This window comes from Phodopus roborovskii, unplaced genomic scaffold (genome assembly GCF_943737965.1).
Source record: "Phodopus roborovskii unplaced genomic scaffold, PHOROB, whole genome shotgun sequence".
NCBI classification, from domain to species: Eukaryota; Metazoa; Chordata; class Mammalia; order Rodentia; family Cricetidae; genus Phodopus; species Phodopus roborovskii.
Window position 1 is genome coordinate 1419838 of NW_026125711.1, and position 26524 is coordinate 1446361.

The 26524-nt window shown below is 39.9% G+C and overlaps 1 protein-coding gene across 5 annotated transcripts in view; it reads left to right on the forward strand.

The window, feature by feature from the left end:
* The window catches only part of Shroom4 (shroom family member 4), a 205875-nt gene extending 180157 nt beyond the window's left edge, over window positions 1–25718 (forward strand). For all 5 annotated transcript variants that reach the window (XM_051178510.1, XM_051178512.1, XM_051178514.1 and 2 more), the window contains 4 exons: window positions 9759–10553; window positions 15355–15535; window positions 20443–20712; window positions 21631–25718. In XM_051178510.1, the coding sequence (XP_051034467.1) occupies window positions 9759–10553; window positions 15355–15535; window positions 20443–20712; window positions 21631–21900 (1516 nt within the window). In that variant the 3' untranslated portion in view covers window positions 21901–25718. The remainder of the gene's footprint in view (window positions 1–9758; window positions 10554–15354; window positions 15536–20442; window positions 20713–21630) is intronic.
* The last annotated feature ends 806 nt before the right edge of the window (window positions 25719–26524 follow it).

Below are 26524 nucleotides of genomic sequence, written 5' to 3' on the forward strand. Positions count from 1 at the left end.
TAGATCCCTCATATTTACTAGTTTCTTAACATTTGTAAGTATAAATGTAAATTGAGTACTATGGAAACTAACACCCGAGACTTTAAAAAATGAAATGACCTAGACAAAAAACAGGTAGGTTGTTAGAGTCCAGTGTGATAAAGTAGTTTCAAATGTTTTAAAGTGTAGCTACAGTGGAAAGATGACTTATTTTTTCTGAAAATAAAGACTTCTCCACTACAGTGAGGGAGAAGGGACCCACAAAAATACCAAGGTGTTTATTAATATCTAACCAATCCCCAGGCATTAGGTACCAAGTATTGGGAAATTGGTAGGGCTTTATTTTGACTCAGTTTTGAAGGTTTCTACCAGTGACATACTGGCTCCATTGCTTTGGGCTTGTGGTGGGACAATACATGATGGCTAGAGAACATAGTGGAGGCCGGTTCAACGCATGTTTGGGTATAAAACTATTTAGATGAGTTCTGTAGTTACCTCTGAGAGAACATGCCCAAGGACCTAAACCTTCTCACTAGTTTCTACCTCTAAATATTTTCACCAGCTCCTAATACTAGCATGTAAACAAGCCTATATATAACATGTGAGCTTTTGGGTCCCATTCCAGAGCCGTACCATAACAAGTAGGAAGTAGCATTTGTGGAAGCACCTTAGTTTTTGAGATGTGCAGCTAAGGAATACCTTCCCTTGACTTAACTTGAGGGTTAATCACAGCAGAGATGCTCCAACTACATTATTAGAAGTGCCACAGCAGCAGGAGGTAGTGGTGCATGCCTTCAATCCCAGTACTTGGGAGGTAGAGGCAGGCAGCCCTCTGTGGGTTCAAGACCAGCCTGGTCTACAGAGCAAGTTACAAGACAGGCTCCAAAGAAAACTACACAGAGAAACCCTGTCTGAAAGAAAAATATAAATAAAAAAATAAAAAAAGGAAAAGAAATGCCATAGCAAATATCAACCCAGTAATAAAGTTAGAAAACATTATATAGTTGATAAAATTAACAATTTATATTAGCCTATATCACTCCAAAGAAATATGGAATTTAGTATGTTTGCTATGCAAATACAGCCACAAACTAAATGCTGCCCCTAACACACTGCCCCAAAACACATAACCTCAGTTACATTATAGAGAAGTTGTGTACTTTATTGGAAAGAGTGACATGGAGGTTTGATTTTATCACTAGTGACTATCTTAATTGTTCCAAAATTATATGCAAATGAGCCATCTTTCCTAGCTAAGGTTATAATGATCTAACCAGTTTAGCATTATATGGGTTTTGTTGTTTTTATTTCTTGTTTAAATAATTAGAGACAGAGTCTTGCTGTGTTAACCAGATTGGCCTTGAACTCGTGGAAATCCACCTGCCACAGCCTCTGTCCCAAGTGCTGGGATTACAGGTGCTACACTTCCAGCCACTATTTTATATTTTATACCATGGACCCATCTTTCTATTTGTGAGACTACCTTGCTCACTGTGGCTTCAGAGCATATTTCCCAATTGGTAAGACTTTTCCTCACAACTCTTTGCTACTGTTCATGGTAATCACCACAATTATACTTCCCCAACTAATGTTCAGAGTAATCTTCCAAAAATCTCATCTTCTGACAATTTTATTGGCCTCATATTAAGTATATATATATATTAATTTGGATATTGAGTCATCCTTGCAAGGAAAATGTATGTCTTTTCTTTTATGTACATATTGTTTTATGTACTTCAATAAGAGTTTTTGACGATTTCTGCACGTAAGTCCTAGGTTTATTTGGAGATATTTTATCTTTTTAATTGCTGTGCCAAGTATGGTATTACTCTCCATTATATTTTCTTTTTTTCTCATTTTTTAAATTTTAAAAGCAATCTGTTCTCATTGTACATACCAATCCCATTTCTCACTCCCTCTCCTCCTGCTGCTACCCCATCCTTCTCCCCACCCCTGGTTTGGTCCTATGCATGTTCTCCCACTGTCAGTCCAGAGTCAGTGAGCTCCCACTAGCTCAGGTCACCTACATGAGGGAACAGGAGGGTCAAGATGATAAAGGACAGAGGGAGAGCAAGGAAAGAGATATCTTGATTGATAGAACCATTATGGGAGCTATCAGGAAACCTGGCACTAGGGAAATTTACAGATATCTACAAGGATGACCCCAGCTAAGACGCTAAACATTAGTGAAGAGGGTGCCTGAACTGGCCTTCCCGTGTAATCAAATTGATGACTACCAGTATTATTATCACAGAACCTTCATTTATCAACTGATGGAAGCAGAAGTAGAGATCCACAGCCAAGCACTGGGCTGAGCTCCCAGAGTCCATTATATTTTCTAATTGTTGAATGTGTAAGAAAGTTGATGGTTTTTATATATTCATTTTTTACCTTGATATCTTACTGAATTTTCTTACTGTTGGTATTACATTTTCAATTATCATGAATTTTCAGATAGATGATATCTATGCATAATACTACCTTTGCCTATTTATATGATCATCATGTCAAATGACATATATAGAATTTCAGAACAATTTTAAGTACTAGTTGAGAAACTGGGCAGTTTCTATTATTCCTAGTTTTCATAGGAATGTCTCTACTGTTTTACTGAGCTAGTGGAGTAGCTCAATGATAAATCACATGCCTAACATGTATGAAGTCCTTGGTATAAAAACAGTAATATTATGGAACTAGCTTACATATTCCTGATTATTGCCTATTAAGTCTAGGAAGATTTGACAATTGCAGTTAAATGTGTTTTATTAGTATTGTCAATTTTATGAATAGAGTTCTAATAATAAATGAGTTTTTAATTTCTAAGATGCACATGCGTGTTTCTGGTATATTTTTTTAATCCTCCTTGATGAGAATGGTCTCTACTGTTTCTGTATTTCCTAGTCATCGGAATTGTGTCTTCTGTCTTCTCTATATTTCAGAGTCTAGAAAGTATACATTATACTAGTGTGGTATGTTCCTTGATTAGCATAACTGTGTGATTGTGTATTTTTGATTAAATACTATGATTTTTCTATAATAACTAATGGAGTACAGCCTCTTTTCCCATCAGTCAGTGTTGGTGGTTGATGGTTTCTAAGTTTTCAAAATTATTACATCAAAAGGTGTTCTTACCCTTTTCATTTACTCTATATCCATACTTATTTCTCCACTTGGAACATATTGAGCCTGTATATTTTACAAATTGAATTCTGTAATTTAGTTTTGATTCACTTAAAGCTATAAAGTAAAAGGAAATTTTATTTTTGTTAGCATATAAAAAGAACAATTGGGAGTATTCTGTTTGATTAGTAAATGGTATATCAATTTTACTATTTCATTTTTTCTTTTTAAAATTCAATTTCCTTTAATTTTGATATTATAATATAATTATATCATTTCCTCTTCCCTTTCCTCCCTCAAAACCCTTCCATAAATCCCTCCATTTTTGTCTTTCATTAGTAGGGATATCATTTATTTTTCTACTGTATGTATTTCTACTATTTGTTTTAATATGTTTCTGCTTTGTTTGGATTAATTTTTAGAGTCTCTTTTTAAGAATTTGTTAATTGAGTACTTAATTCATTTATTTTACTGTGGTATTATCCTTTTTTCCTTTTATTGAAAATAGATTTTTTTTTCTCATACAATATATTCTGATTATAGTTTCCCCTCCCTCCACTCCTCCTAGTTCCTCACCACCTCCCCTCTCATCCTTTCCATCTCTTATTAGAAAATAACAGGCTTCTAAAGGATAATAATAGAATATAACAAAATAAAGTATAATATGATAAAAACAGAAGCTATCACATCAAAGTTGGACAAGACAAAGCAACAGAAGGAATAAGCCCAAAAGAATCAGGACACACTCAGGAGTCCCATAAAAACACTAACCTAGAAACCATAACATGTACACAGAGGACCCACTGCAGGCCCTGCACATGGTGATTCTGTTTCTGTGAGTTCATATGAGCCTTGCTTCATTGATTTAGAGGCCTTGTTCTCCTGGTGTCCTCCATCCCCTCTGGCTCTTACTTCTGCCTCCTCTTCTATGAGATTCCCTGAGCTCTGAGGGGAGGGATTTAATCTAGACATAGCATTTTGTGCTGAGTGTTCTGAAGTCCTATAAAATTTTTTTTGAACTACCAATTTTGTAAAGTATAGCTTCTGATTTCTGATGTTTTTCCAGGTAGTCTGACTTTCAGATTTCTTCTTTATCTAAAGTGGAAAAGTTTTCCTTTTTTTTAATATATACTATACATTTTCATCTTTCATGCTTGGAATTAATTTCCAGTATTGCTGAATTTTGATTAGAATGTTGTCTGTACTTCCTCTGGCTTAATATATAGACAATTAAAAAAATGCTCACTGGGATCTTGAAAAAAATGTACTCTTTGTTAGAGTTTTCTCTTATTTTAGCTTTACTTGTAAGTTGAAACAGTCTAACCGTCTTAAATTTGTTTTTTACTTTCCTTGCTTTTATATTACCTACACTTTGCTTATGATGTTTCATTCTGTGTTTTTTTTTTTAACATAAAGATCCAGGGCTTCTAGTAATAACAAGATATGGCTATAATACTAGTTCTTATGTGGCTGACAAAGGAGGATTTTAAGGTCAAAGGCAGCCTGGACAATATAACAAGCTCTGTCTCTATGTGTCTCTCTCTCCCTCCCTTCTCCACCCCCCCATCACACACAGACATACACACATAGTGTGATGGCATGTATATAGTGTTGCGTGTGTGTGTGTGTGTGTGTGTGTGTGTGTGTGTGTGTGTGTGTGTGTGTGTAAAGAGTAAGGTGTTTCCTCCTGCCACTGCTCTTGTCCCGCTGCCACACCAGCCCCAAATAACACATCGAGACTCTGTATTTGATATTATGCTGTTGGCCCATTACTAGTTTCTTATAGGCTAGCTCTGTCTTAAGTATTAAACCCATTTCTTAATTTAGTATTTCCACATGGTCTTTTTACTGGGCTTAGGGGCCGGCATCTGGTCTCCCCAGTCTCTCCATCTTGACTCCTCCTCACTACTTCCTCTTTCCTCCTTGTCTCCTAGTCCCACCTATCTTGCTTTCCTATTGGCCAACAGTGCTTTATTCATTAAACCAGTATGAGAGACATATATACAGAATGACATCTCCCATCATCTCCTCTTTTCTGTCTAAATAAAAAGAAGGGTTTTAACCTTAACATACCAAAATATATCACATAACAGTTATCAAATAAGAATCACAGTTAACAATATTTAGTCCATTAACATTTAGTAAGATTTAAGAAAATATTTCATCATCTATCCTATCTTTATGAGTCTAAAGTCTTTTATGTTACTTATCTTTAATCCTAATTAATGAAAACTATAACCATAACTACCTATCTTCAACTCCAACAAAGACCACAGAACTCTAGAAATGACAGAGACATCTCACCTTGTCAGTCACCTGAAGTTCTTCTGTAATCTTTTCTCTTCAGCGCATAGGCCATAGTGTGTCTGGCAGATTCTTTAGCAAAGCAGGAAAGTTTAAACTATCAGCCTGTATTAGCAGTTTGTCAGTCACTTTTTTCTGTGTCCTGCAGACTGTCTGGCAGACTCTTCCATGAAGCAGAAATTCTCTAGCAGTGTTCATTTTTAATGAGCATCACTTTTCTGTGGGTCCTGTATGTCCAGTTTATATAGAATAAAGTCAAACAGTCCAGACAAGAGTAGTATCTTGTCCAAATGGCTAGTCTTGTTATACTGGAAATAAACGCCATAACGAGTTTCTTTAATGTCCATCTTCCTTTTTGACATAGGTGGTGTTGCCAAGAGCAATTGTGCCTCATTGTCAAGGAAAAACCCTAAACCATTTGAAATGCCATATTCTGTAGATCTTTGAAAGGTTTGAGGAATGCCTATCCATCTCAAATTCATCTCTGTGTATCTTGAAAAACCTAACTAACTTAACTCTAAGCTTTGACTATCATAGGTTACTATCTAAAATCTGTACTAAATTATACAGTATATTTAAATGAGCTATATAAACACAATACCTAAACAAGAGGAGACATATACATATCACAAAATTGACCTTAAATTGTATCAATAAATGCAAATCCATTCCAAAATAAAGTGTACATTTCTATAACAAAATCCCCTTTTACCTTTAAAAAGAATTGGCTGTGATCATTACCCATTTATAACCAACCCCATTTAAATGAAAACAAACATTTATAAACAATATTTGGGAATTTGGGCATCATTCTTTCCAAACTACTTCCTGCTGATAGGGGGCACTGTCATTAGGGATCCTAAGAAGACTCAGAAATCCTGGCTGTAGTCTGCAAGGCTGCCTTGTTCAAGCTATTTTGAATGTTGGATCACCAGTGACTCTGTTTCGGGGGTCTGGCTTGATGAAACCACATTAGTTTGGAAGGAATCCACAGCTTTTTATTTTGTGTGTGTCTCTCTCCCTCCCTCCTTCCCCCCCTCTCACACACAGACATACACACATAGTGTGATGGCATATATATATATATATATATATATATATATATATATATTGTGTGTGTGTGTGTGTGTGTGTGTGTGTGTGTGTGTGTGTGCTTGCACCTAAAGAGCAAGGAATAAGAAAGGTAAAGATTTAGTGTAATGACATCTTTGTCATATATTCCAGTTGTCGGCATTATGGTATTCTTCTTTTGGGAGAGGAATAATAGATAAGGTCACTGAGAAGGGCCTCTCTACCTGATATTTCTTATCCTTTTGAGGTCCACTCATTATTTTTTGTTTTTATTTTATTTCTTGAGAGGATATGCTAGGTTGGATAGTTTGTGTATGAGGGATCTACAGGTAAGCTAAGACCCAAATGAAAAGAGTGAAGATGTGTGGGTTTGAATTTCTGATCCATTTGGGAACTAGTGATGAGGGGAATGATGTTTTGTTTCCATTTTATCTAAGCTGGATTAGCATTATGTGTCCTGTTGTTTTTAAAGAAATAGTCTCAGCCGTCATCATGACTCTTGAATGCATAGTCTCTCTGTGGATCTAATTGAGCTCCTGGAATTTCCTGGCAGTAGGCAGGACTCAGCATGATGTTGATTGCTCCCAGGCTACCATAGGAAACCAGATCATAAATTTAAAGGGCTTACCTCTTTATAATCAGCTGAAGAGATGTTATTTAATTTTGATAAGTCTTATCATGTAGAAGTTTGACATTTTATAAATATTCACATAAATCTGGACTTTGTCTTTGGTGATATTATTTTTTATATCTTAAAAGAATATTACTTTCACTTATGAGAGATCATATTTTAAATTTCAAAATTTTTCTTATTAGTACAAATATATAATAGAACATTAAATACATATATGCATATATAGCACTGATAAAAAAGTTGTCTCGAGACCTAGTGAATAATTATTTATCTCCTTGTTTTATATAGATGATGTTTTTATAGTCTACCTTATTTCTTACCTTTATTTGAGACAGGATAGCTCTATTATATATTGCCCTGGCTATCCTGGAATTCACTGTTGTAGACCAGGCTGGTCTCTAATACACAGAGATTTGCCTGCTTCTGCCTCCTGAGTGCTGGGATTCAAGGTGTGTGCCACCACTCCTGCCTAGTCTACCTCAATTTTAAATTTACTGATTGATTATGTTAATCAATACATACTTTTACTTACAGTTGTTTGATGGTAAGATGCTTAACATATGTGTGTGTGTTTGTGTGTGCATAATTTAATATATATATATTAATTTAAGTATATTTTGATCATATTCTTCCTCTCACCAAACTCCTTCCAGATCCTTTTCTCCTCCCTATACACCCAACTTTTTAAGTTCTTTCTCAAACAAAAACTTAATACAACAACAAAACACCAAGGAAACAAAATAAAACCATGCTACCACCCCCAAAACAAAAGTCCCAAACTGTAGCTAAATAAAACCAAACTACAGAACTGTGGAATCCATTACATGTTGGTCAACTGCCCATGGTCACAATACCTGCCTGAGAGTGGTTGATATACCCAGTGTCACTCTATGGAGAAAACTGATTTTTTTTTCTCTCCCAATAGGTGTAAGTGACACTTCAGTTGTTAGCCCTTTTACTAGGGCCTAGATTTACATACATCCTTTCATTTTAATATAAAAAAATAAAATATAATAAAACAAAAACCATCACATGGAAATTGGACAAGACAAACCCAACAGAAGGAAAAGAGCCGAAGAGAAGGCACAAGAGTCAGAGACACACTCATTCTCACACTCAGGAATCCTGTAAAATCTAAAGTGGGCCAGGTGGCAGTGGTGCAGGCTTTTAATCCCAGCACAGGGGAGGGAGAGACAGGTGGATCTCTGTGAGTTCCAGGACCGATAGGACTGTTACAAAGAGAAACCCTATTTCAAAAAGCAAAACAAAACAAAAACCACTAAAGTGGAAGCCACTGTACATATACAGAAGACCTGGCACAGACCTGTCCAGCCGTGTGCAAACTGCTTCTGTCTCTGTGAGTTCATATGAGTTTATATTTGCTCATGTTATTAATTATTCTTTACCCCATCCTCAACTATTGATAACAGAATACTCTGTCCACTTTTGAAAGTTAGTTTTCAGAAAAGCCTATAATTTAATGGCTCTTTTTGAAATTTCAGGTGTAATGTATCAGGAGGAAATAATTTTAACCAAAAGTGGCAGATACTTGTAAATAGCTTATTTAATATTTTTATTACACGTGTAAGGGATGTTATATGTACTTCATTTATAATCTTATCTTGCATCAAATAGCAGTAGGAAAATGGAAGTGAGGAATGAGACAAAAATATTCATGATCTTTTAATAGTAAAAAATTAAATTGTGCTGATTTTGGGTAGTAAGTGGTAAAGTAGAAGTTCATTATGGAAATCACTGTATATTTCTAAACACTAGAAACTTTTCATAGTAAAAAAGAGAGAAATCATTAATTAAAGCAGGAAAACCAGGATTATAAGCCCTAGACTATTTCCTATCCAGTCTGAGTACCATAATCAGACTGACATGCTATGTGTATATTTAGACTGTCTAAATAGATCAAGTTCAAATAATAATTCTGCCACATAACCTTTATAACCCTGGACAAGTTACTTATCCTGGCTATGTCTTAGTCTCACAAACTGTAAGAACTAACTCTTAGGTTTATTGTAGGGAGAAAATCAACTTGAACATGGAAAGCATTGAAAGTATACATTGGGACAGACTTTGATGATCCCATGGCCTCACTGTCCTTGGGGAGTGAGTGGAGGTTGGCGGGGGGGGGGTCAGTGGGGAACATGGGAGGATGGGAGGGCAAGGGAATGGGGAATTGATATATAAAATAAGATTGATTCTAAGTAAAATAAATTTTTTAAACAAATTTTAAAAAAGAAAGTATACACTGGTGCTGTGGTTTTCAACCTCTGTATTGCAATGCCTTTGGGGTCCCTCTACAAGATATCCTGCATATCAGGTATTTAGATTATGGTCCATAACAGTGGCAACATTACAGTTATGAAGTAGCAATGAAGTAATTTTATGGTTGGGGGTCACCATGTGTATTAAAAGTTTTCAGCATTGGGAAGATAAAGAACCACTGCACTAGTGTTCAATACTTAATTGATGAACAGAAAGTGTTTGTTGTCTTCATTACTGTATCCTTATCACCATGCCATTACATTTACTACAAAGATTGGAATTTTGTAGCTATTTGAACTGTACAGAAATTGTCAAATAATGGGCCCATGCACCACATGCTTGTCTTGGTCACTACTTGTCTGTTGTTTTTCAGGGAAATGGCACATTCTAAGGCCAGCTTTTCATGGTCTACTCCCTTCCATCCTTGCCTTGAGAACCCAGCACTGGACTTGTCCAACTACAGAGCCATCTCTTCTCTTGACCTCCTTGGAGACTTCAAACTTGCCTTGAACAAAGCAGAGGAATCATCACCTTATGAGGATGGGAGTTCTGTTGCCTCCATGCCCCGCCCACTGCGAAGCCGAGCCTTCTCAGAGAGTCACATCAGCCTAGAGCCTCAAACCATCCGGGCCTGGGGAAAGCCACAGAGGGAACCATTTACCAAAGGCAATGAGACTCAGCCAGAACTCCTTGGAGCCCGAAAGAAGGCTTTTCCTCCCCCTCGCCCTCCTCCTCCCAACTGGGAAAAATATAGGCTTTTCCGTGCAGCCCAGCAGCAGCAACAGAAGCAGCAGCAGCAGCAACAACAGAGGTGTGATGAGGAAGAGGAAGTAGAGGAGGAGGAGAAGGAGCAGGAACAGGAGGAGGGCGAAAAAGAAGAGAACCTACCACCCCAGTATTTTAGTTCAGAAACCACTGGTTCCCGTGCCCCTAATCCAGATGAGGGCTTGGAGCAGCCACAGCCTCTGAAGATAGGGCACATGGAGGCCTCAAGGCAGGCTACACAGAGTCTTCTAGAGCAAGAGGCCTTTGCTCCGCATCCCAGTGATTTTGTACCTCCAGTCAGAGGCCCCACTGGAGCACAGCCTGAGAGAGCTCAACCTCCTTGCCATTATGGCACTCATAGACTATGGAGGACAACTGAGCAGGAATCTACTGTGACCCCAAAGTAAGTGTTTGGGAGAGACTTTGGGTCCCAGAAAAGGCAGCCAGTGGCATGAATTGGATTTCACCTCTACTCCCTACCAACTGTCTAACATTGATGCCCAGTCTTCTTACCTGGAAAACAGGCATGATAATGTACCTGCTCTCCCCAGTTGTGACTATTTAGATATAGCATGTGAAGGACATAAATAGATACTTGGCACATGGTAGATGCTCAGGAAATGGAGTTCAAGGTTTTATGCCTGTCATTAAGAAAACATGTTATTGCTTCTCGGTGTACCTTTAAGGTATACAGCAATATCTGGCCCCCGATCATGAAAGCATAAACTGTTCTTTGTCCTATTCCTTTTCTAAAACCTGGCTCCTATCTTCTGCTCTAGCAAAGTAGCATGGACCTCTGAATTCTTCCCCCAACCCCAGAAGCTGGAGCTAGGCACTTATGCCCTGATAATTCCTTACAATAGCCGAGGCGTTCTTTTCTCCACCCTCTTGTTTTCCAGCTTCTTTGCATTGGCTTTGCCAGACAGTAGACAGTAGGTGACAGGGTAAGCTGGCTGGGCCAAGAAATCAAAACAGGATTAGGGCCTGCCATTGACTTGTATGTGCGTGCTCATCTGTGCATCACAGTGTGTCTGTCCTCCTTGCTCCCAGACACGATCTCCATGCTCATGATCTCCATTGCTCAGTGCTTGGGCTCTTAGCTTTGCCTTCCCTCTTCCAGGGCTCTGCTGGGGATGAGCAGACAGGTGTCCCCTAATTGCTTTCTTTAAATCTTTTTATGGCAGGATCTTGCCTGGGAGGAGTTGCTATTAGAAGTACCTTGTTTATGTGACTTTTATGGACAGGCTAATCTTGTTACTTGGTTATCTGGAGCTGATTGAGCAGTTCTCTGAGGTGCCATAAGGAAAGCATTTATAAGCTCCTGGGCTCTGTGAGAAGCCCTTAGCAGACCACATGTGGCTGCTTCTCAAGCTGCCTTATTGCAACTGGAAAATGTGTTGCAGAACCTAGCTGTTCTGTGCTTGTTATGTATTACAGCTGCGAGATTGAAAGGTTACCTGGTAGGCACTGAACTAATATTTCAAAAGGCTAAATAGATAATCAAATAAGTTTTCAATTAAGCACTTTCTATGTGCCAGACACTGCCTGGCATTTAATGTACATTATTTAAGTCCTTCCCAACATCCCTGTTGGCCATTATTATCCCCATTTGACAAATGAGGTAGCTAAAGTTGAGCAAAATAAGGGACTAATTAATTCAGTATTGTGCAGCAAAGACTCAAATCCAGATCTATCTGCCTCTAAATCCAGGCAGCTGCTGCAGCATCCTTGTCCTCGTCGTCCTCGTCGTCCACGTCCTCATCATCAATGTCCTTTTTTCCCTCCCCTCCCCCTCCTCTTCTCATTCTGCAGCCTCTCTCAGAAAGAACTTGTTCTTCTAGTTGCCTGGGACTTTACAACATCATCTTCTCTCTTATAGGGTAATGTGTGCTCGAAGTAGCAGTTCTAGACTATGGACTTTCCTCCTTTCTGAACCTTTATTTTCCTGACACCTGGGCCACTGAGAAAGAAATTGCTATTCCTAAACATCTTCTAACCTGCTCCAGCAATTTATTTGTAACAAACTATGGGGCGCAAGGGAATACACTCATTAGCACTCAGCCTTGGCTTCAAGCTGTAAAAATCAATCCTAGATGTTCTCTTCTGATGATAAAGATGTAAGAAAAAGCACCATTTCCATTGTAGCTGAAGTTTCTTCACCTGTTTACTATGTGCTAAGCATGATTTCAAGTCTTTTCATGGACAGATCATTCCTGGCCTATGATGTACTCTTTCTTAGGGTTGAAAATGATGTCAAAGAAACATGCATTTAGAAGAAATGGTAGAAAGCTAGCAAGAGTCTGTTCAATAACCTTTAGTGGTGTTGGGGAACAGCAGGGCCAGTTGGCCCTGCAATAATGAGAAGAAAACCATGGACACTCTACATTTTGTGCTACTGAGTTGTAGAGTTTGGGAGGTTGGGTGTATGTAGTATTAGTGTTTTAAATTTAGGATGGGTTTATTAGGTCATTGATTTAGTCTTCCCTAACAAATCTAAGAAAGAGTTAATAGTAATTCCTCTCCACCTTTCAGATGAGAAACTTGAAACTAGGGGAGGAAATGTAATTTTCTTACATCACAGGGAACCATAACTCGGGTACTCCAACAGTTTCATTGCCCACAGTGTCATTTCAGTATCTCGGGTCCTGAAAAAGATTCTCTTCAGACCCTAGAAAAGTACAAGATAGATAGTGTTAAAAACCAGTAGATGTGTACAGTTGTCCATGTGAAAAACAAATAAAGACATCCAAATTGCAGCCATGTCAAGCCACAGTATCTTTACCACACATTTAATTTTTAGTTACAGTTTCTATAACACATATGGGAGGAAGTCATGGAGATTATCAGACGTTGCTCCAGGCTAACAATGGATGCCAGTGTAGATCTAGTTTGCTTTGCAAACTCAAAGCACATTCTCTCAGTACTTAGTGGAAGGTTCTGATCTTACATTTAATGTTTACTTTCAAATTCAGATTAGGTTCCTATAGATTTCTTGTAATCTCTTCCCTGTTCATGAGGGTAATGGGGAAAAGAACTGCAGAGCACAGTGCTCAATATGTTCTATTGTAACATGGTGCAGGGCCCTATCTGCTGAGGAACTGACTTTCCATGTAGGTCATGAGTTTTGATTGTTGCAGTTTCTGATTCAGAGCATGGGTGTTAGCATAAATTCTTATAAATAGTAGTTCTCAATGTTCATTTCTTTGTATTCCCTCTATAATATTCTCTTTTTTCTGATCTGAAAGACATATTCCTGCTCAAAAGTTCCTTACAAATAGGAGTTTGTTAGAGTACCAAGTCGTTTGTTCGTCACTATCACATAAACAATAAAAGCACAGATGTGGAGTCAGGTTATCAAAGAATAAATCATTGGTGTGCAGTTTACAGGCTGGTTACCTGAGGAATATAATTTTACCTCTTTGTTCTTCATGTTTCCTTTCTGTAAAGTAGTTATGATGAGCATTCAGTTGTGAGTGTTTATAATTACACATGTATGAGGTGTGCACATGTGTGTTGCCTGTCTGGGAACAGTTTTGGGGTATATCAAACACTGTATATATAATAGTATTATAGTTCGATAGCTGGGAATCAAGCATTAGACCGACTCAGACCCCTGAACATGGGTCTCAGTTAGAAGGCCTGGGCTGTCTAAGGGACCTCTGACAGTGGATGTATCCTTGGTACACAAAAGGACTTTGGGAGCACATTCCCCCATGGAGGGATACTCCCTTAGCCTAGAGGCAGGAGCGAGGGCCTAGTCCCTACTCCCAATGACTTGACAGATTTTGATGATCCCTCCTGGAAGGTATCACTCTCCCTATGGAGTAGGGTAGAATGGGATGAGAGGGGGGTGTCGGGGGGGAATGGAAGGGAGGGAGAACGGGGGGGTAGGGATGGAGAGGGAACTGGGATCGATATGTAAAATAAGAAAACAAATGATAAAAATATAGTATTACAGTTCTAAGCTTGAAACCCTCTGTGCAAAATAAGTGTCTCTAGAATGAGGATTATTGGCATGCCCAGGTTGCCTTTGTGTGATGAATTAAGAGACAGCATAGCATGAATCAGTAAATAGCTGTGGAGCCTTTTTAGCTATTATATTTGACCTTTATCTAAGAGCTACAAATAGCTGCAAAAATGACTAATGAGTTTCTCCTGTTTTCCCTTTCAAACAGTTAGAGGTTAGAAAAGGCTAGTGACACAGACAGGTGGTAGGAGTAGCTGCTAGACAAAGGGAATATATGTATATATACATGCACAACACTGTATGTGTATATATACATATATGTTTATATGCATGCATACATACATAAGTAAGGGTGGACCTTTTGCCCTTGCATAAACTCTGAACAAACCTTTGGCAGTTATTATTCACACTCCCACACAGGCTTCATTGAACTGAAGGCAACAGGGTCTGCTGACATACTTGTCAAGCCCCTGGGTGTCACTGGTTTTATCCTCCCCATCACATTCTGCAACCATGTTGGAGGCTGGGGCTAGTGGGAATATGCTGGAAATGGAGAGATGCTGTCTGTTCTCAGCCCAAAGGGCTGCCCTACAAGAAACAGTGTCAGAAGAACTCATGAAAAATGTGATTGGCTATGGCAAATTCTTGGCAGGGATGCTAATCCTGGCCTTCAAAATGGTGACCATGGCTGAGGTCACTTTACAGTCCAGGCCCAATGGAGTGGCTGTTTCAAGGAGGAGTCACATGAGGATAAAGAAAAGAGCATGAAGAAAGCCATGGGTACCTTTGTAAGGAAGCAGATCAAATAGATCTGGGCTGAGTAGGATCTGTACTTAGATAGAGGAGAAGTTCCCAGGCTTAGAGGAACATATTTCTTTCTCTGCGGCGGCTCAGTCCCTTCCTGAAGGCCATGAACTAAGGAGGATCATTTCTCATCAGAAGCCCACAACTTTGAGGTCTTGTAAGTTCTGAGGCAAATGATAAAAAGTCCTATGAACTACTAAGGGCTGGGACATAAAAGGTCAAGGAAATCGACTTCTGCATTCTTAAAGTTGTCCTTTACTTGGCTTTTAGATAGCCTCCATGTAACCTGTTCATGTTTCAACAGTGCCTTCTGGTCCATATTATAGTAGCTAGGGAAAGTAGTGTTGTGTTATAGGTAGAGAAAACCAAGGAAAGAGAAGCATTAGTGCTCTCTCAACAAAAGTGCTCAAACTGTCACCTTTTGTTTCCACAGACAAGAGTTTCAGCACTTCTCACCTCCTCCGGGGCCCCCAGGCAACCCTACCTCTTACTCAGCGTATTATAATATCTCTGTGGCCAAGGCAGAACTGCTGAATAAGCTAAAAGAGCAGCCTGAGATGGCAGAGGCAGGCCTGGGAGAGGAGGGAGTTGACTATGAACTGGCTCAAAAAAAGGTAAGTCTTTGGTATGTCCCAGTGATTTTCAGCTTTTAGCTAAGTGTCTGAAGGACAACTAGCCCTTCCACACCCTCTAGCATGTCTTTCACTCCTGTGGCTCAGTATGGAAATCAAACAGCCTGTCCTCAGTCTACTCCCTAATCATAGGAGCACTAATCCTTATGTCTCTAATCCTCAGAACCATCCCGCTTGTAGAGGTGTCTGTCTGTCACTGGGGATTGAACCCTGGACCTTATGTGTACTGCACTGGTGATTTGGTGCTACCTTTGGTGTGAAAGGGTCTCAGTAGAAATTTTTTGAAGTATTGATCAAACCTGGGGCTTAGCATGTGCTAGAGAAGCACTTTGCACTGAGCTATATCCCCAACCAACCTCCTTCCCTCCCTCCTCCCCCACCACATTCTTTCTTTTGTAGTGCTAAGGCTGAACCCAGTGCCTTGTACTTGCCAGGCCAGTGTTTTACCACTGAGTTACAGCCTTAGCCCTGCAAGGTAAGTGTCACTGTCACCCTTATTTTTTTAACCAGTTTTAAAAAAGGGTTACATACTAAATAATGGGTCCTGGACTGGAAGCAGGTCGGGATTTCTGCTCTCCCATACTGTCCTTTTGAATTAAGCAATCTAACTTACTGCCTAAGGCACATCAGAGCTCTGGCCAATGGTAGTGTCATTAATTTGTATTCTCTGTAAGTTTCTGGGAGAGAGAACAGACTGACTAAGGAGAAATTATAGGCTGGCAGACTATTATTTATTTGCAATGATGGTCAATTATCTCTTGAAAATACAAAATAGGTAAATGGGGATGTTGTTGTTATTGTTCCAAGCCTCCCTTTCTTCTTCTAAGTACCAGTAGCCTAGTTTTTAATCAAGTTCCTGGAATCATTTTACCCCCTTGCACTTACCTATTTTATTTCATAAGCAAATAGAGTTGTCATAGCAACCTCAAAGGCCCAATTTACCATTTTGTGGACATATGAACACAATGTAAATTGCTCTTCTACCGATATTTCTCTTTCAGGACATGACCTGTAGAGAACATAAGACCATATTCAGAAGCCCTCCTTCTAATTTCCCATCTGAAGCAAAATGTCAGGGAAATAATTGGACCATGAAAGTGTCAAATTTTATTGATCCAGATGTTCTTCCTTGGAGTCTATGTTTCTTGAACATGGCAGAGCTGCTCCTTGCTTATTCAAGGCCTAGCCTTTCCAGGGACAAATATAATGAAAGTCTAGCCAGGGGAAGAGAGATGACTGGAAATGGCCAAGAACAGAATAACAGAGAGTGATTTGTGATGACTGCAGGTGGGGCAGGGCAGTGTTTGTGTATAAGGAATAAAGAAGAGGAAGGTCATCAATTTGCAGTGTTCCAGAAAAACAGCTCAGCTCTGGCTGAGACTGTGATGATTCGCCAGCTTCACACACTGCATGTCTTCCCCAGGCAAAAGGTTCAGGTTATAGAGCCCAGGTTCTGGAAAGTCAAGTGATCCCTCCATTTTCAGTCTTCCCTCAGTCCCCAGAGGTTGGCTTCCTGGGCGAGTAAGTGAAAATCCAAGTGGACCATCCTTTGACACTAACAACAACTTTTGTATAAGAGAGTCAGAGGTGACAAAAAAAATGAGAATGGTTTGAGAACTAGTTATGTTTCCTCACTCATGTCCCTGGGCTCCTGGTTCTTGGCAGATTTGGTGATTTTCCCTATACTTCCAAGCGCAAACAATGATTTCTATACTTCCCCTGACAACAGGCTTGGAACCACTTTGTCATGGTCACTTTCAACATTTCCAAATGAACTGTTAGAAAGGAACACTCCAAATCTAACATCCTTGAAACCTAAACTAGGATAATAATCAACACCGAATGGAGCATACTTCCTGTATATAAGATACTATCCTAAGTGTGTCTTAGTTCATTTAATTCTTGTAACCGCTCTGGGATATGAGTGTGTTATCCTACTTTTTTTATTTTTTGCTGTAGAGAAGTTGAAGCACACAGAAGTTGAGTAATGTGTTACAGCTCAGACCACTGCTTTGTGGCAGTTCTGACATTCAAAACAGTCTGTTGCTAGAGTCCATGATCTTAACCAAAATGCAAAACTGGCTACAAAAGCTGTAGGCAATCTAGAATAGCACCATGCCATTGAGAACCTCTTAGCTAAACAAAGTGCTCTTGCTTTCTCTTTCTCTCTTTCTTGCTCACTTACCCACTTGCTCTCCCTCTCTCTTGCTTCCTAGCTCACATGCACTCATTCTGATCTATATCTGTACCAGGATGTATATATGTTCACATATATATGTGGAGGTCAACACTGGGCTTCTTTTTCAATTGTTTGTTACCTTATTCTTTTTCAGATTGTTGATCTCACTAAACTTGAAGCTTAGTGATTGGTTAGACTGGATTATCAGTGAACTCTGGGGATCCTTCTTCCTCTATCATCCACCAAAGCTGGGGTTACATACATATTCTGCTGTGCCTGGCTTCTTGTGATCCTCATACTTACATGCAAGCATTTCAGGCACTGACATAGCCTCCAGCCCCTTAGACATGTATTTCTGAATTCCTTATAATAATAGTAATAATAACCACATGCTGTTAATTCCAGCACTCAGGAGGCAGAAGCAGGCAGATCTCTGTGAGTTTGCAGCCAGCCTGGTCCACAGAGACAGTTCTAGGACAGCTAGGGCTGTTAGCACAGAGAAACCCTGTCTCAAAAACCAAAAAATTAGTAATAATAATGTTTATGGCGATGATAGCACAAGTAAATGTGCATTGGGCACTACTATCTCGGATAAAGCAGCAAATAGTTTGCTTCTGCAATCATATTACTATAAATTGTCACAGCACCCTGGGTAAAGGTAGAATTCTCTAGTTTATAGACGAAGAAGTAAACTTCTTTGTAACCAAAGTGTCAGAGATTTTAGAAGATATGATTGGTATCCAGGAGTTTATATGACTTCAGAATTCCACTCTACTCCATTGCTTTCCTTGTGAGTTCAGTCACACAACTTATTTCTGCGATAAATTGGAAGAATAGACCATGGTGCTTAATCTTGTCAAGTTGATTACATAGATAGGTGCCTAGAGACTACAAAACATGTCCAGACATGGCCAGAGTGTAGATGACACCATATAGACTGAGGGCCTACATATAATAAAGAGCAACAAAATCTATAGTACAGGCTCTCACTCTCTGTGTTCCCGACTGCCACAATGAACTGAAACTTCTGAGACTGTGAGCAAAAATAAATTGTTCTTCTCTTACTCTTTTAGATTGTTTTCTGTGGATGTTTCATTTTACACACACACACACACACCACCACCACCACCAACAACAACAACAACAACAAAACCTAGCATATAGGCAGTACTTCTCTTGAGAGACTCACACGCATGAAATAGAATTATAAAAAAATTAAAGTTACATTGCCTTAGTCAGTTTTCTATTGCTGTAAAGAGACACCATGACCACAGCAACTCTTATAAAGGAAAGCATTTAATTGAGATTTGTTTACAGCTATAGCGGCTTAGTCCATTATCATCATGGTGGGGAGTATGGCTGCACACAGACAAACATTGCAGCTGACATTCTACATCTGGATCCATAAGCAGCAGGAAGAGAGAGGCACTGGACTTGGTGTGAGCTCTTGAAACCTCAAAGCCCACCCTGTGACACACTTCCTCCAACAAGGCCACACCTCTTAATCACTCCCTAATGATCAAACATTCAGATATATGAGTCTATGGGACCCATCCCTATTCAAACCACCATACACTGTGAAGTTCTGATTCTAGAAGTCGTGTTCTATTTTGTTTGTGGTTTTTTAGTTTGCTTGTTTGCAACTCTATGCAAGGAAGTCGATACCTTATGCATGCTGGAGAAGCACTACACTTCTGAACTCTACCCTTAGGAGTAAAATACTTCAAAGCTCCACAAAGAAAAAAAGTACTGAGAAAATACTTCTAGAAGAGGTTTTCCTATAAGAAGGGTAGGAGCAAAGCTGGACCTTCGAAAAAGAACAAGAATAGCCCCAGTATAGAGAAACTGAGCAAGTGGAACTCCAGAATCAATTCAGGAAGTCAAGAATGAGGGTTGTGAATACAGTGCAGTGGAAAGCTAAACCTGAATGGTTTGAGTGAGGTAATGGGTCATTTTTACCAGTGGAAATAACAGTGCTCTACCTTTGATTAAATACTTTCTGTGCTAAGTCTTTTTAGTTATTATTGAATCATTACCACTCAGCACAATGGACATAGATAGCACTTACCTGTAATTCTTCTACAAAGAGAGAAAGTGAAGCTCAATGAAGTCAAATCATTCATGGTCCTGTAGATAGAAACTGGCAGAGTGAGAAGTCAGACATAGTCATTGTGACTGCAGAATTTTCATTCTTATCCAAAAGTGATCCAAGGTGGTAAGGACCTAGCACACTGTCATTACCCCAAAGGAAAGCATATGAAGTGATTAGCAAATATCTGATGACAAATCTTTCCAATCTAGGTTCTCAGAAGCTCCTTAGTTCCCATTTATTATAGTCTCAGTTGCATTTTGCAAATGTGGCTTGGGCCATGCGTACCACTTATCTAATACAAGAACTTTGGTGGTAACATGCAAATTCCTACCAACCAGAGGGGAAAGGTACCTACTCAGAAAACTGGAATTGCTTATCACTTATTCAGGTTTTAGTCTATATCGCTCCTTCCTGTCTTTCCTTCCCCTATCCCTCCTACACGCTCCCCCTTCTATTTTTAATCTGGTCCTTTAGACAAGGTCTCAGTATATAGGCCAGGTTGTAACCCTCTTGCCTTTACCTTTTGAGCGCCGGGATGCAGGCATATGCTCTGCTAAGCTCAGATCTGTTTCTATTAAAGTCCATGTTCATCCTTTGTCTTCTGTTTAATTCTTTCAGATTCAGCTCATTGAAAGCATTGGTCGGAAACTTTCTGTTCTGAGGGAGGCCCAGCGAGGGTTACTGGATGACATCAATGCCAATTCCGCCCTTGGAGAGGAGGTAGAGGCCAACTTAAAAGCTGTCTGCAAATCCAACGAGCTTGAAAAGTATCACTTGTTTATTGGGGACCTGGACAAAGTGGTCAACCTGTTGCTGTCACTCTCTGGACGACTGGCCCGGGTAGAGAATGCTCTCAATAGCATCGATTCAGAGACCAACCAGGAGAAGGTACAAATGTTGTCCCTGAGGGTATAGATGGAAGAAATGCCTCTTTAGCTTTTAAGGGAGACAGAAAATAGCATTGAGAGTATGAGCAGTGGCTTTTTAGTGTCCTGAAAGTGTTGTTCTGCACGTTAGCTGTGTGGCTATAAGCAGCTTACTCTGTTTTAGTTGCTTCATTTACAAAATGAAATGAGCATGCAACCTGTTTCATGGGCTTTCTGTGATGGTTGAGATAATCCAAGGTAATTGCATAAAATAGTATACAAAACAGAGCAAATATGGAATCAGTGCTAGCTGCTATTGGTGGTGATTGATGGTGATGGCAGTGATAGGGGTGGGGGTGGTAGCAGAAGCAGAAACAGCGGCAGGAACAGCAACAGCAATTACAGCAGCAGCAAATTTGTCCCTGATCCCCTTAGAATTGCAAAGAGGTCCTCAGTTTTACAGGTTATTTCATTCTATGATCATATATAAATTAAACTCCATTACCTTCCCCTATACAAGTAACTTTGATCCAAGGTAAGATGTCCATACACGTGCACACACACAACTACACACCCCCATGCATGTCCACTCACACAGAGACACCACAATGATGTTTGTTCAGCAAATGGATGGGACTTAGATTGGCTTTGTGAAAGGCTCCCTCGATGCTAAACCAAGTGGTGGTCCATGGCTTAAAGACAGACTTACAGATGGAGAGATGTGATTGCACACCCCCTATCCAAAACTGCTGTCATGCTTATCTTTATCCAGCTACAGACAGGGGAGGTTTGAGTGTGAATGTGTACTGGAGAGCAAGAAATCTAGGGCTGGTTAATTAGCAGAATGTATAGCTACTCTGTAGCTGTTTTCTTGGTGAAAGACTGCTGTGCAGATGCCTGGGGATTGACATGGCCTCTAATCGGTCCTCTGCTTCCCCAGTTGGTACTGATGGAGAAGAAGCAGCAGCTGACAAACCAGTTGGCAGATGCCAAGGAGCTGAAGGAGCACGTGGGCCGCAGGGAGAAGCTGGTGTTCAGCATGGTCTCCCGATACCTGCCTCAGGACCAGCTCCAAGATTACCAGCACTTTGTGAAGATGAAATCTGCTCTCATCATTGAACAAAGAGAGCTGGAAGAGAAGATTAAACTTGGGGAAGAGCAGCTTAGATGCCTCAAAGAGAGCCTGTACTTGGGGCCCAACAATTTCTAATTCTGACGGTGCCGCTGCACCCCTGCCTACCTAAAATGGAAAGTGCTTTCAACCTTCAGTAGCAGCTTGCTAGCCAAGTATATAGAAATTACTTAGCAGATGGTGCCAGCCATGGAGGAGAGCCTGGGAAGACCCCAAACTTCTACCTTGCAGAGCTGCAAGCAAGGTGTGGTTGTACCATAGTCTTTTCCTGTGAGTGGGAATCACTCACTGCCCATAGAACCGATAAAGTGCCTTCATCTCTGTATACCAAAGATGCCACAAACTCGATATGCTCCCTTGCCACACTACCCTTTTAATGTCCACAGCAAAATTGTCTGTGCAATTTCCCTCTTCCCTAGGGCTAGTGACCTAGCTTAGCCATTGTCCATGCACATTGGCTTGACTTGAATGCACTCACCTGACACCAGCTTCAGGCCCTCCCCCAAACTTCACAGCAAGAGGCACAGAAGGAAAACTTGCATCTAAAAGGAGCAAATGTTGGGTATACCCACGTATTCATCCTCTCCTCCAGTAAAACCCAGGCTTAAATGAAGTAGTTCCATGTCTGCCCTGCCCTGCAGCTAGTTGACAGTGTCATTACTGTGGCCTTCCTGTCTTAAGATGATGGACCTGCTACTTTAATTGTATCTTGCCCTGAAATCACTAGGAGTCATGTGTCAGGGCTTCCCTCTCTGAACCTCTAATGTTTCTTTTGCAGCCAACTTCTGGACATAGCTTCATTATTGGGGGAGAGGATTCTCATTTTAAATGGTCTTTGTTTTATTTATTTCTGTGTTTTCTTCTTTAGCTAAGGGGGCAGGAAGAAATCAGTTAGAGAGGTGGAAGTTAGTCAGAAGGAAAACATCATCTGTAGACAAGTCTGAGTCCATCCTGGCTAGGCAAGCAAGTGCCAAGGCATTGAATTCTTATACCATAGCTTCAAGTATCTAAGAAAGTTCTCCTCTTGAAATCATAACCTCCCTACCATAGCTTGGCTATGTACTTTCTTTGGGTCTAGATGACCATAACATTCCTGAGTAGAGGACACTGTTTCTAAGCAGAGTACTCTCTTAAAACTGAACCATTTAGGATGCATGAATGAATGAAAGCGAGTGTGGAAGGCACCCAGTCTTCCATTTGAGAAAGCAACTGCTTTCTCAGCGGCTAGCCTCAAGGAAGCAAAACTATGAGAGTATTTTTAGCCAGAGAAAAGTAGGATCCATCCAGGATCTAGACAACAGTGTCTCTCCTCATCTTCTGGGCCTAAGTATTCAAACCTCCCCTCTAGTGGATGCCTGAGATCTTAGATATTTCTAAAGCCTGTATATACTACAATTGTTAATCTTATCACTGAGGGGACTAATAAGTGACTAAAGAGAGGTAGCCTATATAGCATGGATACACTGGATAAATAGATGATTCATGATCCATGTGGAATGGAGCAAAATTTTGTCACACTACTCAGAATGGCACATAATTTAAAATTTACCCATTGTTTTACTCCATACAACATTAAATATTTCCAAACCATGGTTGACTGTGAGAACTGAAACTATGGATTAACAGAGATTAATGTACAAAGAACTAAAGCTGTTGCTTTTGCCAAGGCCTGGTATTGGTAGCCAGCTTCAGTCTTGGAAAAGCATTCAGAATGGCAACAGCAAGAGGGGAATGACTGCCAAACTGCCCTTTTCTCTAGCTCAGTCTTATGTTCTTTACTAAATGGGCACAATCGTAGATGCTCTCCCCTAACAATACAACAGAAGCCTAAAAGAACCAAGCTCTGGCATCGCCACACGTTACTGCTGACTTCCTCAGGGTCCTGAGGTTCATTGTAGCTGCAGTGTTACCTCATTCAACCAAAGAATTTGCCAAGGAACTTCACTGCTGCTACAGATACTGGTCACTATCTTCCATTATCTCCACGTCATGTCACAGCTTTGGAAGGATCTTGGCCAGCAGGGTATTCTAAAGAAGTGGCAACCTTTTCCGTTGGTTGCTGGGTATACTTTTTATAGTACTGCTGCCTCTACAATAACCACTGTTACTAAGTCAATGATGCCATTCCCCCCTCAAGTGGAAGACTGCAATTTGTTTTAAACATAACCCCAGAATCTATGCTGAGCATGACGCTCTGTAGCCGCTGGTCTATGCTATGCTGTGCGGTACTGTGCAGTGCAGTGCTATTCAGTGCTGTGCTGTGAAATGTGCAGTGGTGTGCTGTGAAGTGATATGCAGTGGTGTGCTATGAAGGGCTATGCAGGGCTGTCCAGTCCTGTACTGTGTTATGCTGTTCTGTTCTGTGCTGTTCTATTCAGGATGGCTGCAAGCTTACCCAAAGGGAAATTGGGAAAGGTGAGCAAATGCTTTGAATAAAGGTCACACTTGCCTTACCTTCTTTTAACAATGGGCTCTAGGACAATCAAAGTTCAAATGTCTTATACTAGGATGGTGAGAGTTATGTGATATGTCATTTGAAGGTGTGTGAGAGTTATGTGTTTGAAGATGTGTTTGGCAATAGTAGAGCAAGGAGCAGTCATTGTGCTGGATATCATAGCCATAGGCTGGGTATTTGTAGCCTTTGTTATGTTTATTATACCTTAAGTATATGATACCAAAAATACTATTAACTGTGGTTTGTATTTGTTTGTTGTCTTAGCATTGTTGGAGGTGGAACCCAAGGCCTTATGTATACAGAGCAAGTGCTGTATCATTGGCTACAGCCACTGCCTTAATTCTCATTTTCTTGTCATTCATCCCACCTCAAAAGTTTGTAGAGTTGGATTCAGAATACAGAGTTGAGCTTCCAGAGTATTTGAAAGATAACCTCAAAAATATACTGAGTAGCAAAGCTCAATAGACTAAACTAACACTGGCATGCCCTACTCCTGCTGTGGCATTTCCACAATGGGGAATACCGCTGCAAAGTGCCAGTACTACTTGGCATGGGATATCTCTCTCTGGCCTTGATTTCTGGGATCAACCATCTTCCAAGGCCCCTGAGAAGATAGCAGCATAAAAGTAGGTCAAAAGATTGGCAACCCCCATCCAAATGTTATTTGTCTTCCTCTCTTTCCCTTCAAATACTTACATAAATCTCACTGGATAATAAGAAAGCAGGGTGGTGGGTAGAAGGGAGTCAATGCAATATTACTAGCATACACCTATTCTTCCCCCATCCCCAGGGCTCTAGATAATTGGCCCTCACCAAGTCCCATGATGGAAGACTGCCAAGATAAAGAAGTAAATACCCAAGTAGCATCTAAGAGAATGAGACAGATATACTGGAATTAAAGCCCCCAAAATGGAGAAATTGGATGCATAGGAAAGGAAAAAGTTTTTTAAAAAGCCTCTTTCAAGATTGGATTCATATTTCTGTTTGCCACTTAACCTCATGTGCCAAAATAAAGGCTGCCTAAGGGGTACCAGAACTACAACCTTAACACCAGCCTCCCTGAATGTGCTACTTGTCTAGTAGTGAGCCTCCTCAGATAGAAGAAGTTAGGTGTGCTTCTGGCTACCTCTACCCACGTGGAACTTGGCAGCTCCCTCTCATTGCCAGAGGAGCTGTGTATGCCAATAATAATTCTGTGGCAGAATTTTTTGAAGATTGAATCCTTAGAAGGGGGTGGGGCATGGGGCAGTGTATATAGATAAAGAATCAGTGTTTGCTTTACAATGTTGGGGAGTTGTCTATCTCATGTAATGCTATTGTTTTTCTGAATTTTACTGTTTCTGCATTTGTGTCCTCCACCATACCCTGCTTGGCTGACATTGATGTGCCTGCCATATTGTCATCAAGGGTCTTACTTCAATAAAAGGTGCTAAGGACAACAGGAATTGTCTCTTATGTTTTGCTTATGGAATATAAATCCTCTAATATTGTGATGAAAAATAGTAGAAAGGAATGTGGTTACTTGTCTATAGTCTTCCCTACACAGAATTATGGCCAGAGCCTTATCCATATTCTTAAACTTATATCCTGACACCCTAAGCATGGTATTAATAATGTGATGTTCATTATCACCAGTAAACAATAGGGTCTTCCATAGCTTTCTTAGGGAAATAGCTTTTAGATATCTATTCTTACTACTGCTACTGAAAGATAAAAATAATCACCAGTCTTACCCAAGCTAAAGTAACAACTGGCCTGGCAAAACAATCAACTGATGAAGTAGTGGCAGAAACATCAGAGCCTTCCCTCCACTACCCTGCCCTCCCATCTTATCTGTAAAATGGGGAGAATAATATAGTGTAGGTAATATAATTTGAAATAAATTTGAATTTGACAATAATAAAAGCTCCTAAGTATATACTGAAGCATTGTTAGAAAGGCAGAATTCCAGGCCTCATCCCAAAGCCTGTGACAACAACCTGACTTTTAATTAAATTCCTGGGAGATTCATTTGTTTAATATTAAAGTTTGGAAGCACTAATATGTCACAAACATACCCAGGAAGAGTAACTATTTTATAGCCTTGATCCTATGCTTATCCTAAATATATTTTTTGTTTTTCTCATATTAATCACAGTTGTCCAAATACAGTTTCCAGATGCAAGGTTGATATATGTTATAGCAAATTTTGAGCTGCTATAACAATATATCTGAGACTGGGTAATTTTTAATAAATTAAAATGTACT